At 37.2% G+C, this 17,725-nt stretch overlaps 5 protein-coding genes across 12 annotated transcripts; 2 read left to right on the top strand and 3 right to left on the bottom strand.

The window, feature by feature from the left end:
- Positions 1-3,994: 3,994 nt before the first annotated feature.
- Positions 3,995-10,666, bottom strand: LOC137233682 (oocyte zinc finger protein XlCOF15-like). 3 transcript variants are annotated; one of them, XM_067756929.1, is made up of 4 exons: positions 6,255-6,561; positions 5,840-6,185; positions 5,597-5,771; positions 3,995-5,531 (listed from the first exon to the last, which is right to left on the bottom strand). In XM_067756929.1, the coding sequence occupies exon 4, from the start codon at positions 5,521-5,523 to the stop codon at positions 4,831-4,833; it is 693 nt and encodes a 230-aa protein (XP_067613030.1). In that variant the 5' UTR covers positions 5,524-5,531; positions 5,597-5,771; positions 5,840-6,185; positions 6,255-6,561; the 3' UTR covers positions 3,995-4,830. The 3 variants fall into 3 exon arrangements, with proteins under 3 accessions (XP_067613030.1, XP_067613028.1, XP_067613027.1); XM_067756927.1 differs by lacking the exon at positions 6,255-6,561 and adding an exon at positions 10,438-10,666 and having other exon boundaries at positions 5,597-6,185; XM_067756926.1 differs by having other exon boundaries at positions 5,597-6,185.
- ND-ACP (NADH dehydrogenase (ubiquinone) acyl carrier protein) lies at positions 7,325-9,838 on the top strand. 5 transcript variants are annotated; one of them, XM_067756932.1, is made up of 5 exons: positions 7,325-7,465; positions 7,551-7,714; positions 9,072-9,152; positions 9,266-9,391; positions 9,493-9,838. In XM_067756932.1, exons 2-5 carry the CDS (start codon positions 7,568-7,570, stop codon positions 9,670-9,672), a joined length of 534 nt encoding a protein of 177 aa, XP_067613033.1. In that variant the 5' UTR covers positions 7,325-7,465; positions 7,551-7,567; the 3' UTR covers positions 9,673-9,838. The 5 variants fall into 5 exon arrangements, with proteins under 5 accessions (XP_067613033.1, XP_067613031.1, XP_067613034.1 ...); XM_067756930.1 differs by having other exon boundaries at positions 9,072-9,173; XM_067756931.1 differs by having other exon boundaries at positions 7,373-7,465; positions 7,556-7,714; positions 9,072-9,173.
- A 1,687-nt stretch (positions 10,667-12,353) lies between the features above and the next one.
- msd5 (mitotic spindle density 5) lies at positions 12,354-13,196 on the top strand. The gene has a single exon (XM_067756631.1). The coding sequence runs from the start codon at positions 12,398-12,400 to the stop codon at positions 13,148-13,150; it is 753 nt and encodes a 250-aa protein (XP_067612732.1). The 5' UTR covers positions 12,354-12,397; the 3' UTR covers positions 13,151-13,196.
- Positions 13,197-13,266: 70 nt separating this feature from the next.
- msd1 (mitotic spindle density 1) lies at positions 13,267-14,933 on the bottom strand. Its single transcript, XM_067756632.1, has 2 exons — positions 14,659-14,933; positions 13,267-14,587 (listed from the first exon to the last, which is right to left on the bottom strand). The coding sequence occupies exons 1-2, from the start codon at positions 14,708-14,710 to the stop codon at positions 14,145-14,147; spliced, it is 495 nt and encodes a 164-aa protein (XP_067612733.1). The 5' UTR covers positions 14,711-14,933; the 3' UTR covers positions 13,267-14,144.
- A 939-nt stretch (positions 14,934-15,872) lies between these two features.
- LOC137233992 (uncharacterized) lies at positions 15,873-17,371 on the bottom strand. Of its 2 annotated transcripts, XM_067757592.1 has the most exons (6): positions 17,194-17,371; positions 16,913-17,112; positions 16,763-16,837; positions 16,275-16,698; positions 16,080-16,209; positions 15,873-16,018 (listed from the first exon to the last, which is right to left on the bottom strand). In XM_067757592.1, the coding sequence occupies exons 1-6, from the start codon at positions 17,245-17,247 to the stop codon at positions 15,930-15,932; spliced, it is 972 nt and encodes a 323-aa protein (XP_067613693.1). In that variant the 5' UTR covers positions 17,248-17,371; the 3' UTR covers positions 15,873-15,929. The 2 variants fall into 2 exon arrangements, with proteins under 2 accessions (XP_067613693.1, XP_067613692.1); XM_067757591.1 differs by having other exon boundaries at positions 16,763-17,112.
- Between the last annotated feature and the right edge of the window lie 354 nt (positions 17,372-17,725).

The raw sequence follows: 17,725 nt of genomic DNA, 5'->3' as shown, positions 1-17,725 counted from the left end.
GGCAGCAATTCACCGCGCAGGGATGAAGAACCCGATCCCGCAATCGATGATGATGGAATATATGTCCCTCCGATGGAATATATGTCCCTCCGATTATGACGAATTTAGAATAGCAATAATCTGATTGAAAAACAACAAGGCCGTGGGCGCTGATGGATTGGCTGCGGAGCTATTCAAGTACGGCGGCGAGGAGTTGGTAAGGCGCATGCAGCAGCTTCTTAGCAAAATATGGGCGAACGAGTGCATGACCGACGGTTGGAATCTAAGTGTTCTTTGCCCAGTCCACAAGAAGGGGGATACTGCAAAATGCACCAACTATCGTGGAATCAGCCTTCTTAATATCGCATATAAGGTCATTTCAAGTGTATTGTGCGAAAGATTGAAGCCCACCGTGAACCGGCTGATTGGACCTTATCAGTGCGGCTTCAAACTTGGTAAATCTACCATCGACCAGATTTTCACAATGCGCCAAATCTTGGAAAAAACCCGTGAAAAGAGAATCGACACACATCACCTCTTCGTCGACTTTAAAGCCGCCTTCGACAGCACGAAAAGGAGCTGCCTATATGCCGCTATGTCTGAATTTGGTTTCCCCGCAAAACTTATACAGATGTGCAAAATGACGTTGAGCAACACTATCAGCTCAGTCAGAATTGGGAAGGACCTCTCCGAGCCGTTCGAAACTAAACGAGGTTTCAGACAGGGTGACCCGCTATCGTGCGATTTCTTTAATTTGATGCTGGAGAAAATTATACTAGCTGCAGAACTTAACCGCACTGGAACAATATACTATACAAGCGTGCAATTACTGGCATATGCTGATGTCATTGATAACATGGACCATGACAACAGCAGATGAAGCGGCTTTGGGAGTGTTCGAGAGAAAAGTTCCTCGAAAGATTTATGGACCTCTACGCGTTGGCGATGGCGAGTACCGAAGAAGATTTAATGATGAGCTGTACGAGCTATACGCAGACATCAACATAGTCCAGCGAATTAAAACGCAGCGGCTGCGCTGGCTAGGCCATGTTATGCGAATGAAAGATGATGCTCCGGCCAAGAAAGTGTTTCTATAGGAACCCGCCTATGGAAGCAGAGGTAGAGGGCGGCCCCCACTCCATTGGAAGGACCAGGCGGAAAACGATTTAAACTCCCTTGGTGTGACCAATTGGCGCCGGTTGGCGGAGCGAAGGAGCGACTGGCGCGCCTTGTTGGACGGCCATAACCGTTTAGACGGTTAAGCGCCAATTATGTAAGTAAGTAAGTAAGTCTGGTTGGTTGGCGGCCACCGTGGTGTGATGGTAGCGTGCTCCGCCTATCACACCGTATGCCCTGGGTTTGCACCCCGGGCAAAGCATCATCAAAATTTTAGAAATAAGGTTTTTCAATTAGAAGAAAATTTTTCTAAGCGGGGTCGCCTCTCGGCAGTGACTGGCAAGCGCTCCGAGTGTATTTCTGCTATGAAAAGCTCCCAGTGAAAACTCATCATCAGATGCCGTTCGGAGTCGGCATAAAACATATAGGTCCCGTCCGGCCAATTTGTAGGGAAAATCAAGAGGAGCACGTCGCAAATTGGAAGAGAAGCTCGGCCTTAGATCTCTTCGGAGGTTATCGCACCTTACATTTATTTATTTTATTTTAAGTAAGTCTGGTGTCCTGGACACAAAAAGCATATAACGCGGATTGAGTCTGTGCAGAAACAATTTTTAGTATTTGCACTTCGCGGTCTTAATTGGGATTCCACCAATCGTCTTCCACTTTACAGAAGTAGGCTTCTTCTCATCAATCTGCTTACTCTTGAAAATCGTAGAATTCTACTTGGGGTTTTGTTCATCCATAAGTTGGTCACCGGGGAGATTACCTTTTCTGAGTTGCTAGCTCTGCTTAATTTCGCTATTCCCGCTAGGACGTCGAGACACTACGTGCCTTTTCTTTTACCGCTCAGCAAAAAGTGACCCCCTGCGGATTTAGTGTGCGCACAAAAATGACCTGTATAAATGTATAAGTATCATATGTTCGTTTCCTGCATTAAATTGCCTGATACTTTCTAATTTGACCTGATATTTTATAGTTTGATATTCTCTCTGAATCGATTTGAATTGTTAAATGCTTAAGTTTACTTTTTTTAATATTAATCTTATAATTTATAAGTTTAATACTTTTTGTACAAATTTTATACTTACTAGTCGACCGTTTTCGTTTTGTGTCGACTTTAAATAAACAACAGGACCGGAAGTCGTGGAAACTTATTCATCAAACTTCTCTGATATAAGATCCACGCACGTCTTTTTTGTACAATTCCTCCAAAACCCTGTCTAAATTCATCCCTATAGCGCCGATGGCGCTGTTCTCAGCTTTAACCTCGCTTTTTGCCGAAGAGTGAGGGACTAATACGCACTTATATTTCTAGGGCGTTGAGAACAGGCATTGTGGGTTTCATACCCAAAATAGGAAAAAGGGTTGCATCTCACTCGATAGGGAAGATACCAGCACATTTCAGCTAGCCCAAGTAATGTAATAGAGTGTGAATTTTCACCTTGGCTCTCACATTATTCCAAAATACTATGGAAAAAAGAGATGAAAATTCAATACCCAAGGCTACAAGAGCCATAAAAGTGTGCAGGTGTATTACAGGTAAATAATAGGGACTCTGCCTAGCGCCAAAATCCTAAGTTTTATGTACACCACACGTTATGGTCTTTTTCAAGATGAATTCGTTTCAAAATATGGGTGGGCGACCTCGTGAGATATTTCAACAATTGAGAGTTGTATGACAAGACAAATGAAGACACCAAAAGCCATCGGACTTAAAATTTTCTAACCTATGAATAAATTTGTCTTTTCCACTGGGAAAATGTAGCTATTAAGCGGAAATATTCTCCACTCCGCAAAGAGAACGCATAAAACATTGCAAAGGTCTACAAGTAGGATATGTAGCAGCACGCACATACACAGCCACGCTCACCTGATAAAATGCTTGTTCTTGTTCGTTTTTTTTTTGTGGATGCTATATGGCACTGTTGTACTTCTTAGGTCCAAGAAAAGTGTAGTAGCTGCTAACGAAACCTGCGTAAAATTTTTATTGTAAAATGACAAAGAAATATCCTTATTTACTTTCAAACGAGCACTTAATTACAATTTGGACAATTTTAGTTAACAAATTGTGATACTTTATTACCGGGACGATTGCTAAACCACGACCAAAACCGTCGGGGGAGGTATTAATATACGTTTTTTTGCCTCGCTTCCAATAATGCGAATACTTTTTCGCCTTTGGACTATTGATAATAGGAAAAAACGCGTATTTTCATTTCTCTTTCCACATTTTTGGACGGGTTATTGCAGTCGACCTCGGTTTCAAACGGTTTTTCGCGGAGAACTTTTGAACGCGTAGAAAAACTTAGCACCCGTGCTTGTATTCTTAATACTGGAATAACTACGCGTCCTCAGATACCCCAATTCAAAACTTTTGTATAATTTTCTGTAGGACCCATATAGTTGCACTACATTTTCATACTAAATTCGTCCAAAAAAATTTACTATCACAGCAACCCATATCTGATATTCCGCTCCTTTTTTTGTTTCCCTGCGTCGTTTTCCACGTAGTGTATTAGAAAGAGAAAGTAATTGTTTCCTTCTTATACATATCATACTTGTAAACCTGTACTGTGGCAGAAACGTTGGGCAGACAGGCACACAAAAGCCATATAAAGAAATATCAATCGACAATCTATACTGGCTTACTTATACAGAGCTGCAGACTCAAAATACATTTGCACAAACCAAACATTTACTGTATGTAGTCCCTTTTTGATTTTAAGACGGAGCTAGACTTGGATAAGAGACTGCGCTGCTCAGAGGATAGGGTGTTCCTCGCCGCTCTAAAGTAGTTTTGGGTGTTACATTTATTAATTTTTATTTATTTTGTAGTAATTGTATGAATCAATATAATATACTGTTTTGATTACAATATTCATAAATATGTAATGCAGCTCTTAATATATATAGCATAATGGCTTTAAAGCACAATATTTAAGGACGGTCAGATATACATTTATAATTTGCTTCCATATAGATTTCGAAATAAAAATTTACCTACTTTTATTGCATTTTCCGATAAAATAAAAAAAATTTCCAAAAAGTTGTAAACATATTTAAAGTTCGGTAAACTAATTTTTTAAATAAAATAGTATAATCTATTGCATTTAAAATATACCTCTCTTACAAAAAAGATGTTAAGTAAAGCAGTGTAATTTATTAATATTATTGTATAAAAAAAATCATAAATATATTTTGAAAGTTGCAGTCATATGAAGTATTAATATCTTATTTATGTATGTATATACTCTTATTTTTATATAGACCTTAGGAAAGTAACAGAAATGCGCTTACCGGAAACGGAACTTTAAAATTTGCTTTTACGAAATCAAAACCGAAATAAAAGGTCCGAGAAAAGTGTTCACAGGTGACATACTAAATACACACTTGCGTAAACTCCATATGTTTTCAATAAACCTTTCTTCTGATCGAATTCCGTTATAAATCCGATGCCAACCGGAAATTGGAAGCGGAAGCCTAACTACATCCCTTATAGGCACCACTTATCTCACTTTCTTTGTTCGAGTTCGTTGCTTAAGTCTTTTGTTCTTTTAGCGCTTAGTAACTATCTAATACGTTTGTATATTTAAGTGTGCATATTAATTATACTAGCTCTTTGAGCACTTATTATTGTCTGAAAATTACATCTGTTCAGAATTTTGTATTTCTTATATTGCAATAGCTTATTACTGGTGTAAGATAATGATATGATTTTTGTTCAATTTACTTCCCTTAATGCATGCGTATTTTATGCGCCTTCAGTGCATATATATGACCAAAAGCTTTGCCGCACATTTCGCAAGCATGCGGATTTTTTGTCAAATGCCTAGCATCAATGTGGCGCGCCAAACTCGATTTATTTGGGAAACGTTTAGGGCAATGCTCGCACAAAAATGGTTTCTCATCTGGTTTATGTACATAAGAATGCCGTATAAGGTGTGATTGTTTCGGAAAACCTTTGCCACATTCATCACAAATTAATTTTGGACGTTTGGGTATGCAATCATGTATATGTTTAATATGTTCGAGTAGATAACGCTCCTCTACATATGCTTCTGAACAGTGAGTACATTTGAAAATACGTACTTGTTGCTCTTGATGAACGTCTGATAAATGCATGCGAAACTTTGTTGCATAGGCAGTGGTGAAATTGCAAGCATCACATTTAAATTGATTAAGGTGGCGTTTAGGTGGACGACCGCGTTTATTTTTCCCAGGTGTCTTCTCGTTAGTTTTGGATGTATTATTAAGCTTATCAGAATTCTCGGTGGTATTTATTTTATCTAGACTCTCAGTAGGTATATCTTGTGGTGTTTGTTGCAAGTCATCAATAAGCTCATCCTCTTTCCATATATATTCAATTAAATCTTCAAATCCAGAATCCTGCTCTGATGCAACTGAATTCAGACAGTCGAACATTTCCATGGTAATAACTAAGAAATAAGATAAAATCATATTTATAAGGCTTACCGGCAACAATGAAATAGAAGTTACAAACCTTTTTATACTTATTCCACAGCTAGCCTAACGAAGAACTTTCAGTCATTTCATTACTACTCACACATGCACGCCGTCGTTCAATAAAGTCATGTACGTTTTTTGTTTTTTTTTGCTTTCTTCGCAATTAAAATTCTTCACAGGTGGCACTCAACAAGTGGCTTAGTTTTTGTATACTAAATTAAGAAACATTAAAGCAACTCGGAGTTTAATGTTTTTTATATAAATTTTTCTTTTATTTTACCCAGGTCTCCATGGTTTTTTACCAAAATGAACAATTTTCATTTAGTTATTAACACTAGTAGAACGCTTGTTTCTTTGTTTGTAATGGCCGCTGTTTGTATGTTTGTATTGGACCGGCGGTCTTCAGCTAATACGCGTCCAAAAATGTCAGCAAGCGCCTAAAACCGGCAAATTATTTGCATTCATTGGCCTTTACAAATATCTTTGACAACTACTTGTTCGTTCATTCATTACTTCTGGCTATTTTATTCATTGAAATTGTTTCATCTTTGGTGTTTACAAAATTACAAAGAATTAAATCGATCCTCCATGGCGGAACCATACAAGGTGGCAGTACGGTGACACACCTACAAACATAAATAAAAGTTCCATGTACTTTGTTTTTGTAAATCGATGGATTAATGTCAAAATCGTACTGCGATCCTCGATCATCTTGCAGTGCTGCCAAGTTGATGTTTCAAGATCAATTTAATGCAAGGTGGTGTTATCCCATCAGCTGATTGATTCTTCTTATTAATTTCCAAGCAACGCCTTGATCAAGGCGAATCAATACCAGATGGTGACAAAGCGAATTCAACCAATTTGCCGTGCAGAAGAATGTCAAGTCAAAACAAAATTTTCATTGGTTTCGATTAATTGACATATTGGGGTACAAGGCCTTGTATGGAAAATTATCATGAAGAAGCAATCAGCTGTTGGGATAACAACACCTGGTACCAAGGCGAATCCATACCAGGTGGTGACAAAGCGAATTCAACCAATTCGCCGTGCAGAAGAATGTCAGTTCAAAATAAAATTTTCATTGATTTCGATTACCTGATATAAAAAAAGGCTTTGTATGGAAAATTATCAAGAAGAAGCAATCAGCTGTTGGGATAACACCACCTCTACTGAATTCGCCTTGCCTGGTACTGAATTCGCCTTGGATTTGGTACAATAAAATCGAAATCACTACAAATTTTCTTTTGATTTGACATTCTTCTGGGCTTGGATTCGCTTTCCCATCACTATGCATAGATTCGCCTTTATCAAGATTGAAGCAGCAGTTACCCACCGACGTGTGTAACGTCCGTATACATATGCCGTACATACACACATTTGAGGGAAATTTATGCCCGTAGTGGCAACGAGAAAAATGCTGCCATAGATCTGTTTGAATGCATGCTTATGGAAACATCAACTTTTTCTATTTTAATTTTTGATGTTGTAAAAGGTTGGAATTAATATTAAATAAGTATAAATAGATTACATATTTATAATCTGCACTTTTAAATAATTATTTCGGATTATTTTCACAATGTTTCAAACTTTAATTAGGTGTTTTTGCATAAAAAAGCTTGAAGCTCTTTGATCAAACAGCTAACTCTGATCGTCAAAAAAATATTTCTTTCCCATAACCCCACAGGAATTCCAAGGTTTTATATATATATCCTCTTTGTCACCAATGGCGTTTGAGTTTGCGGTCCGGCGTTGTCTGCCAATTAAACAAAAACTCGACGCCGTGCAATTTTCAATTCGCGCAGCTGCCATGTATAATTGGGAATGATTTTTGACAATTCGTCTCCCACTTTTTTTGCCGCACTTTGACACAGCTCCTGACGTTTTTACATAATAATCTTCGTAAAAGGTTTGTAATGAAATTTTTGGCTAAAATAATTAATAGAAACAAGTTTTGTGATCAACTTCCTTAATATTTTCATCATTGTTTACAGTACAGAAGCCAAGCAAGATGTCACTAACCCAAATTGCACGTAGCTGCGGCCGTATTGCTGGTGCTGCAAATGCATTGCGTGTGACCGCCGTAGTATCATCTTCCGTGTGTAAGATGCATATGAGCAATGTTAACACACCTGCCATAAACATTTTGGTTAATCAAGTGAGTAAATGAATTTGTGGCAAAAAAACTATACAATTCAAAGTACTGCAATTGTCTTAACCTCAAAATCGTTTACAAAGATGGTTGTGCTGGTATGAAAAAACAGCATTTTCCAAAATGATTATAGTATCTAACACATATTGCACAACCTACCCAAAGATTTTAAAGGTATGACATCGACTAGTACAACTTAAGTTTGTCATTTCAGCTTTTTTAGTTTTAAATATTGTAAAAGTATTCAGGCCTTTAACAAGCAATATGTCAACACAACCTCTTTCTCAGCGATATAACGCGGAAGTTTGACTACAATATATGCAGAAATATTGCAGTTTCTACTATATAATTTCGGTAACATTGTTAAAGCTGTGAGAGACGTCCGTTACAAATACAATAGCCTCGGTTCATAAAAAGACTATCTAAACCCTCGAAAAAAAGGCTCCATAAAAATTACCATGGGGGAACAATTCACTCTCATGAAAGTGAATAAACTATTTCGCCTACACCCTTAAATTCATGGTATGGTGTCAGTATTTAATGATATGCATTCCTAACACCCATTAGTCACTATCGAAAAAACTACGCGGTAGATGCTAATGCGCCACACTTGCGTTATGTCTAAATAATAAGAGAAATGGACTAAGCATATAGACGCGTACGAACAGCTTGATATGACTTCGTTGTTGTTTTAACATTATCATGCAGGTTTTGGGCAGTGCCATCGATGTTAATGTTCCTTTGCCGGGTATACATCAGGTACATTGCGGTAACAAGCACCTAACGTACAAGGTGGACTATCTCGGGAACAATTAAATATGACCACATTAAACATTCTAGGCCATCTCGTCACCCACTTAGGGGATAATATGTGGATAAATTTAATAAGCAAAATTTGGCTTCTTAATGGGACAAATCGCTTCCACGGCAGTTGTGCTAATACCGTAGAGTACCTGATTAATATCCAGTGAAAGGCGGCTTTTATCTGTAATAATTTCCTGAACTTCCGTGTCGTGTATTTGTGGCTAAATTAACAGCCAGGCAGCTTATTTATTTGTTTGAGCTACAATCTTTATACTCAATAGATTCAACAGCACAATAGCTTTGTTGCTAAAACTATTTGAGATAAAATCTTCACAAGCCCGGGACTGCACGGAGTAATCAGGCAATTAACTAGGTGAACCTTTAAAACTGTTCTGGTAAGCCAGGATTAGGGCGTTTTTTTGTAGCCATTTTTAGAGATGGGCTTTGAATTTTGAGCTTAAGCTCTCTAAAGTTAATTGCTTAGTAAAGTGAACCTTTTTTAAACCATATTTCAAATTCGTGCGCAGTAAAACTTATAAAATTCATATTTTGCATTCAGAGTATTTACAAATCATACGTTGTGCGCAATTATTCTTCGGGTAAACGCAGTATGGAAGAAATAAAAGATCGTGTTTTAAAAGTAATTTCCAGCTATGATAAAGTGACTGCTGATAAGGTAATCAAGAAATGTTCAATAAAACTAATGTATTTTTTCTTTTTTGCTCTATTTTGCACTTGTTTTCGGTTCGCTAGAACAAATCTATGTGGCAAACACAATCGTTACGCACATATTCAGCTAAGCCGCCGCTTACACTCAAATTGATCAACGAACGCGTTTTGCTCGTGCTGAAATTATATGACAAGATCGATCCAAGCAAGGTAATGAAAAATCTGAGTTTGTAAGCAACCAAACTAGAAATACGAACCGAAAGCAAGTTTCGTTTTATTCTTTTTATATATTAAATTTTTTTATACAATAGCTCAGCGTTGACTCGCATTTCATAAACGATCTTGGTCTTGATTCATTGGATCATGTTGAGGTGATAATGGCGATGGAAGATGAATTTGGTTTCGAAATACCCGATTCAGATGCTGAAAAGTTGTTAAAGCCTGCCGATATCATAAAATATGTGGCCGATAAAGAGGATATCTATGAATAAGCAGTTGGGAATATTTTTTAGATCTAAAATAATGGGTAGCAATTAACGAAAGTGAAATGTAATTTGAATAAAAAACATGGAATACGTGTAAGTTATTTACATACATAATTAAATGTTGAAACCAAATATATCTTAAAAAGAATAAAAACTGGAATCACATTTAAAATATGGTTGAGTTAAAATTTGTCATCACAATATTTATTCAAATCTATTATAGCTGGTGACGAAAATTGTGTAAGCGAACCGAATGCCTTGGTACGGCCAAAAATGAACTGCGGCTTCGTATTTGAAGAGTTTTTATGAAAAGAAAAAATAATTGTCTGAAGTTATGATCTCCTAAGCGAAAGAAAATCCCTATTAGTTATTTATGTATGTTTAAGTATTGCGAGAATCAGTGGCGAACACGATAACAGCAGTGGCTTTTTTTTTTTTAACAAATTTCATCAATTTTGTTCTTTTTAGTTTCAATAATTTAAGAAAACAAAATTTCATGAATTATGCAACTGAAATTATGCAAATCAATCTCAAAATCATCGAAAGGCGTAGGAGAATAAGAAAAAACAAAAGTTTTTGTCTTTTTATTTATCGGCCGAACAGCCGAAACTAATAAAAATTATACTCTGGCCCAAAATCACTAAGGATCTCAAAAACATTTTTGGAATTTCGAGATGTTTCAGATTTTCTTCCATTTGAGATTGGGCTCACATTTGTTAAAAAAAAAATGCCACTGCTCTTTTCGTGGTCCCAGCTGTACGAATATGATACCTTTAATCTTTCCAATCAATCTCCATTTTTCCTTTACGACATATCAAAATATACATTTGGAAGGATATCGGACACGTGATTCAACCGTCACAACAACCAAAGCGTTGTTGGATATGTCCAGGACTGCTTTTTAAGAGCGCCGTCGAAGACAAGTTCGCAGAAAGCTGATTTGTCTGTATACGGTCTTTTAAAGCTATTTTACCGCATGTTTACTGATCGTCATCGGAGCCCGTAACAAATTAATCGCATAGGTGTTATGTACAACTAGTCTCGTAGCTTTTAATATATTACGAGTTTAAGCCCCGATTTTTCTATGCGAGCTTAAAATTTACTAGAGCTCTACCCTGACACTTCGGTCGCTTAAGCTGAGATTAAAAACAAATTTTTATTTTGGGCCCATTACTTTTGCCCTGTTCATTAATGACTTCCCTGCTAGACAGCTATCAGTCATTTGAGGCATCAATTGACAGATATGGCTGATGGAAATTTACATCACAGCGTAAAGCAAAGTTTCTATCAGGTTGTTAGAAGCGACATGACAAACCTGATGTAAACATTCTGTATACGTGTATGCATGCACATGCATACCATGGTTTTCCATACGAATAAAAGGAAAAATTTATGCGAGTGTATTAGTGATGTCAACAATTCTGTTAATGTGTTGGAGTTTCCGTTAGCTCTGTCTAGCAGGGTTACCACAGGTTATCTTACACTCTAGAGTTTTTATGTATGCAGATCATGTAAAACTTTGTTAAACATATCTGCCTTCAAACTTGTTCTGTTTTGATCAGCTTCAGGCCGATCTTGACTAATTTAAGAGCTGGTGTGCTGCAAATTTACTTTTTTGATTTACTCTAAATGTAAGCAAATGACTTCACCGGGTGAAGCCGGTCCTGACATCTTATATACTTAACGGCAACCCTTTGGAGCGGATATCTGTTGTAACTGATCTAGGTGTAATTGTTGATCCGAAATTAAGTTTTACCATACATATTTCAACCACTATAAACAAAACATCTGGTGTACTAGGATTTATCAACCATTGGGCTAAAGAGTTGTTGACCCTCATTTCACCAAGATTCTTTATACCTCACTCGTACGTCCTATTCTCGAGTACTGTTCATGTGTTTGGTCTCCAATCTATCTAACCCATATAGATCGGATTGAGTCGGTACAGAGGCAGTTTTTAATATTTGCATTACGAGGTCTCAACTGGGAATCAAGTACTCATCTTCCACCATACAGGAATAGGCTTCTTCTAATTAATTTGCCATCTCTAGAGAATCGTAGAGTATTACTCGGTGTTATGTTTATTCACAAGCTCATCATCGGCGTGAATGACTCCCCTGACCTAGTCAGTCAACTAAATTTTGCTGTTCCTGCTAGGGACTCCAGACATTTTGTGCCTTTTTATTTACCTCTATGCCGACAAAGCTTTGCCAGAAATAGTCGTTTGCGTCATTGGTGCTCGCGTTACAATGATTTGTATAACTGCCTCGGTTATGAATGTTCGTTTGCCGCTTTACATACTGCCATTCTCTTGTGTTTGGCCTAATATTTTAAACGACATAAATAAATTACTATTAACCTCGTTGCATGCAGTTCGCGTTCCCCCTACTAAGCATCCGGCTCCTTTAAGAGAACGTGCCGTCAGCACCCTTATGGGCACCGAGCTCCTTTCTGAGCACCTCGCTCCCTTCTGAGCTCATCACGATGGCCCCCCACTGGGCGCACTTATGACGTATCTCTTTTAAATTCTTTAATCTTAAGGATGGCTTTGTAATTACATGCATATCTGTTCTACTACAATAATTAGTCGACCGCTTTGTGTTTGTTCGCGCCTTAAACTTTCAAATTTTGATTGCTCTGGCAACTCGGAACTAAATATATCATCCATTGTGAATTCATAATGATGTCCCACCATTTATTTACCAACCAATTTAAATGAAAATGCAAAATCATGTCACGTCCAAGTCTTAATTTTGAAGAAATTTCCAAAAACATTTATAAAAATTACAAAGAGCATGAAAGGCGTATTAAGGAAAATTGGGTAAAAACATCTGTCATTAGTATGTCTGACCTTTATGATGGCTATCAGCAAGAAATTAAGGAAATCAACTCCGAAATTACACCTTCAAAGGATAACCCCACGGTGGCGGATTTTGCTGATATTTTCAAAGCATTCGACGAGTATCCAGCCAATTTGCAAAAACCTAAGCGACAAACAACAACACAACAGCAACGTATGAACTGCACCATGGCACGAGATATAACTTTAATGACAAACTCGCGTGAACAATCGCCATGTAGCACTTCATTGCAGAATATGATACGCAGCGCCGCAGAGCTACCAACAGCAACTGAAATTTACAACGATTTTCGAAAATTCCAGCAAAAGTTTGCCCAATTCCTTAGCGAAACACAGGAGCAGGAAGGCACCAAAGCTTATGAGAAGCGTTTGGATCAACTATGTGCATTTGGCAAGCAATTAGAAAAGTTGCGCCCCACTTCAAAAAATGTAGTGGCAGCTTTCACCGATGAGGAAGAAAAGAAGTTGCAATCAATACTAATCAATTTGGAAGAACTCAATTTTATACGTGAAAATCAGGAAGTATTTTCAAATGGTGCTCCAACAATAACCGGGCAGTCTGCACGCACTGATAGTTTTATGAATTTGATAACATACCTTTTAAATACTGTTTCTAGTTTGTAACTATAAGTTGTTTAATTTGCTAAATATACCATGAATATATGTTAAATTTGCTTATTTTGCTATTTGAATTACTCTAAATGTAAGCAAATGACTTTTCACCGTGTGAAGCCGGTCCTATCATCTTATACACTTAACGGCGACCCCTTGGAGCGGATATCTATTGTTACTGATCTAGGAGTTATTTTTGATCCGAAATTAAGTTTTACCACACATATTTCAACCGCTATAAACAAAGCAACTGGTGTATTAGGTTTTATCAAACGTTGGGCTAAAGAGTTTGATGACCCTTATTTCACAAAGATCCTTTATACCTCGCTGGTACGTCCTATTCTCGAGTACTGTTCATGTGTCTGGTCTCCGATCTATCAAATCCATGTTGATCGGATTGAGTCGGTCCAGCGACGGTTTTTAATTTTTGCATTACGAGGTCTCAACTGGGAATCAAGTACTCATCTTCCACCATACAGGAATAGACTTCTTCTAATTAATTTGCCATCTCTAGAGAATCGTAGAGTATTACTTGGCGTTATGTTCATTCACAAGCTCATCATTGGTGTGATTGACTCCCCTGACCTAATCAGTCAACTAAATTTTGCGGTTCCTGCTAGGGCGTCCAGGCATTTTGTGCCTTTTCATTTACCTCTATGCCGGCAAAATTTTGCTAGAAACAGTCCCCTGCGCCATTGGTGCTCGCGGTACAATGATTTGTATAACTGCATTGGCTTTGAATGTTCGTTTGCTGCTTTACATACTGCTATACTCTTATGTTTAGCCTGATATTTTAATTTTATTTTTTCTTATACAATGCGATGTCAAATGTTTATAACATACAAATTTTCTATGTACCTTTTTTGAATTTTTTAATTTTAAGAATGGCTCTGTATTTTACATATATATCTGTCTATTACAATAATTAGTCGACCGCTTTGTGTTTGCGTCGACTTTAAATAAATAAATAAATAAATAAATAAATAAAATTAAAAAAAGTGCAACATCATGCACTTGCGGGCAAGTTGCCACATTCATTTTCCAAATTTTCATCATCAGATTCCTCTAGTACAACTGTTTTAATTTGAACCATTGTATCGCCAATAGCAAGTAATTTTCGCACACAACTGCTTAAGTATTCGGCGCGTTGATGGCTCTGTTCCAAATACTGTTCAAATTGGTCACTATTTTGACTTAAACCAGCAGCAAGTGTTTGCATATTGGCGCTGAAAAGTTGCGGAGCATTTTCAATAATTTTTGCTAATATATGTACTGTCTCCTTTTTGCATGTATAAGCTTTGAGCGTGGCATTGTTTGTATTACTGTTATGGGATTGATTTGTATTGCTGCTGCTTCGCGTAGACTCAATTTGCAGCAAAATGTTGTTCGATTTATCGACTACATCTGAAATGGCGCTCGTTTGCTTTGCCATGGATTGGCGGCTGGTTGCTGCATAGGGAGACATTTGTTGGTAATGTAATTTATTTAGTTTTACGTACCTTCTATTCATTAGTTATTACCTAATTCCGTCAGCATTTCGTCAATTAAACTTGATTTCCATTTGGTATTCATTTTTGCGTATTTCCAAAAATTTAAAACAATTTACTGCGATACTTCTTCTTTAGTAGATGGCGTAGTCACAATGACATACACCATGGTTCAATTATGTACAGGTTGGCTCATCTCATCAGCTGATTTTATTTATGTCATTGCATGGTCGAAGGGATTGTCAAAAGATGGCAAACTCAAAATGAAACCAACACATTGGCAACATTTTACTTACACACACAAAAACTGCTAAGTTTTATATTTCCATTCCATACCATTCGCACCAACACCGATACACAGATTTTGACAATTTGATCAGACATATTTTGTTGCTTTACAGATGAGCCAACCTGTATATAGTTGAACCATGGACATACACTATGTAACAAATTATTTATGTTTGTAGTTTTTCAGTAATCGATATATTGCTAGTACAATACACTCGCATTATATATATATGAAAAATGTTGAAAAGGTTTATAGGTAATAAATCACAGACCCAAGTTTCAAGGGATGTTGTGGTTGTTGTAGCGATAAGGTCTTGGGGAGTGTTATCGAGTTGATGGTCCTTTAACGGATGCAGATCCGGTACGTTCCGGTACCAAGCCCGACCATCTCGGGAACGAATTGTTATGACTACATGCGACCTTCTAGGCCATTCTGCCCTCCCACCGCCTAGATCCATGAGGAGATCGGGGTCGCCAGAGCCTCGGCTGTTAATGAAACAGGATTCGCCACGGATACGTGAGGTTGACAATTGGGTTTGGAGAAGCTATGTATTGCGCTGACAACCTGAAAGGGCTGCGTTCAAGGGATCAAGGAATCTTCCGTTTCGAAAACGTTTTATCTCAGAAAACGTCTGAGTATGAAGAACGCCCATCTCAGATTTTGTTACAAATTCAATACATTTTGACAACAGCTGGAGTGTTTAAAAAAAAAATAGGGTGTATTCCACTTAGCAGTCGATATTATGAAAACCTCAATTGGCGTCCGATAGAACTCCTTGTGATTAGAGATTAGAATTTTCCTGTTCAGAACGGTTTTATGACATATTTTAGACCCCTTTTATATTTAAGCGCGCACCGTAAGTTTTGAAGATGTAACGAGTTCATATACCTATAATTTTTGAAACCCAATAAGTTTCAAAACTGTTACTTGTGGAATGAAAACAACAATGTTACTTTTTTTAATTGTTATTATAAATAAATGTGATAAGTGGTACAACAACAACAACACTAGACAACTAACCATATTCCGACTGAATGGTAAGCGCAAATTGTCCTTTATTCGGAACGGAACTGCCATGATACCAAACTCTTGTATCGACTAGAACTACAATGTGAAAAACGGGTAACGATATAGCCTAATATTTCAGTTAGCGCATAGTGCTTACCTGCATCTCCAGGCTCTACATAGAAGGAAAACGATTGACAAACGTGATCACATTCTGGAGTTGGTGCCACAATCCAACTTTTGTTGCCATGCAACTGAGCTTGCCACATCAGACGTGGAATATAATCCAACTAAGGGTAAATTAGTGAAGTAAAAAATAAGGATATAACAAATATTATGCACATAAAAAGCTCACATGCATAAAATCGCCTTGATCATATCCAATAAATATATAATCTACATTTGTCGTCTCAGCATCAACAGGTAAAAAATGTGGACGCGGATAGATTTTACGCAATTCTTCCAAGACAACTTGATGGCAATTACTCCAACCAACATACCATGGCATCTCTCCATCACTAAGATTAGACCGTGCGGTAGGCATAGCAAATACTTCACGGAGTGATTTGAAGTTTGAGCGAAAGTGCCAAAAAGGGCAATTTGCATCTATTGCCCCCGGTATTCTTTCAAATAACGCTTTCAAAAACTGAAAGTTTAAGGTTTTCCTAGCCGTCCAATGTGCCACAGCATTTTTAATAATAATTGGATGTGATGAATAGGCGTATGGAGCAAACTCTTCACGGGTGAGGTTTTGTAAAACTTTTGGACCTACAACATCTCTGTAAATACATATTCAAAATATGGTATTATTTAATAATTTTTATTTGCAAATAGTAGACATACCTGCAAAATCCACAATCACTTATTGGACGTGTCGCTTCCGAAACAATGTAATTGTTGGGCAAAAAGCAGCGTACGCTCAATAACAATGTCAGCAATTCAAAAAAGATAGGTGTTACAATCATAATGAATGCAAATATTCCCATTGCATACCACATATTTGTTCTATTAGGACTACGTTCAGCATCGCATGATTTTCTATATGCTTCCTGCAAATCCGCTGTTGTGACTAAGCCAGTGCGCAAAACTTCATCATGTAAGGCATCTAATTGCCTAACAAATTCTTCACCTAGCGCATCACGGGTACGTTGCGCTGCGGGGTTTGCGTTACCTCCTGATGACCGATTCCAAAACTGACTCCAATAAGGAATTAATTTAGTAAGTACTTACCCTTAATTTGAGATCATAATTGTTTAAGCGCATAGGGAACTCACCAAAAACATTATAAATGCGTTGGCTAGCTTTTCTCGTCCAAGACTACACTTCATTTATCATTCCAAAAGGTATATTTGAGAGGAATTCATTACTCATATTGATTATTATTGTATTTAATGTAAATGCAAAAATTATTAACATTTGCAAATTATTCAAAACAAATAACAGCTGTTCAATTTCGCGATGTGTATTCTAATGGAATCGATAATTTTCCGAAAAAGCGAACACGATTCAAAAGCGTTTAAGTCGGCGCAAGACAAGTTTTACGTATAACTTCAAATTTAACGCAAGAACGTATACCAATTTTAGGAAAGTTAACAGAATTAATGCATTTACTTAAACGCATATCGAAAAGTTTAACAATAACCAAAATGGCTATCAAGCATGCTTCAATGCAAATTTTACCAATGGATAGTTGTGATCTAACGTTGCATCAACTACTGCGCTCCAATAAATCTTTTTTATTAAATGCTTTGGACGCGTTTTTTTATCCGCTATAAAAACCACTCTTGACACCTTGCTTCCCGTTAG

Source organism: Eurosta solidaginis, chromosome 5 (genome assembly GCF_040869045.1).
Source record: "Eurosta solidaginis isolate ZX-2024a chromosome 5, ASM4086904v1, whole genome shotgun sequence".
Lineage (NCBI taxonomy): Eukaryota > Metazoa > Arthropoda > Insecta > Diptera > Tephritidae > Eurosta > Eurosta solidaginis.
This window is presented reverse-complemented; position numbering and strand designations above follow the sequence as displayed.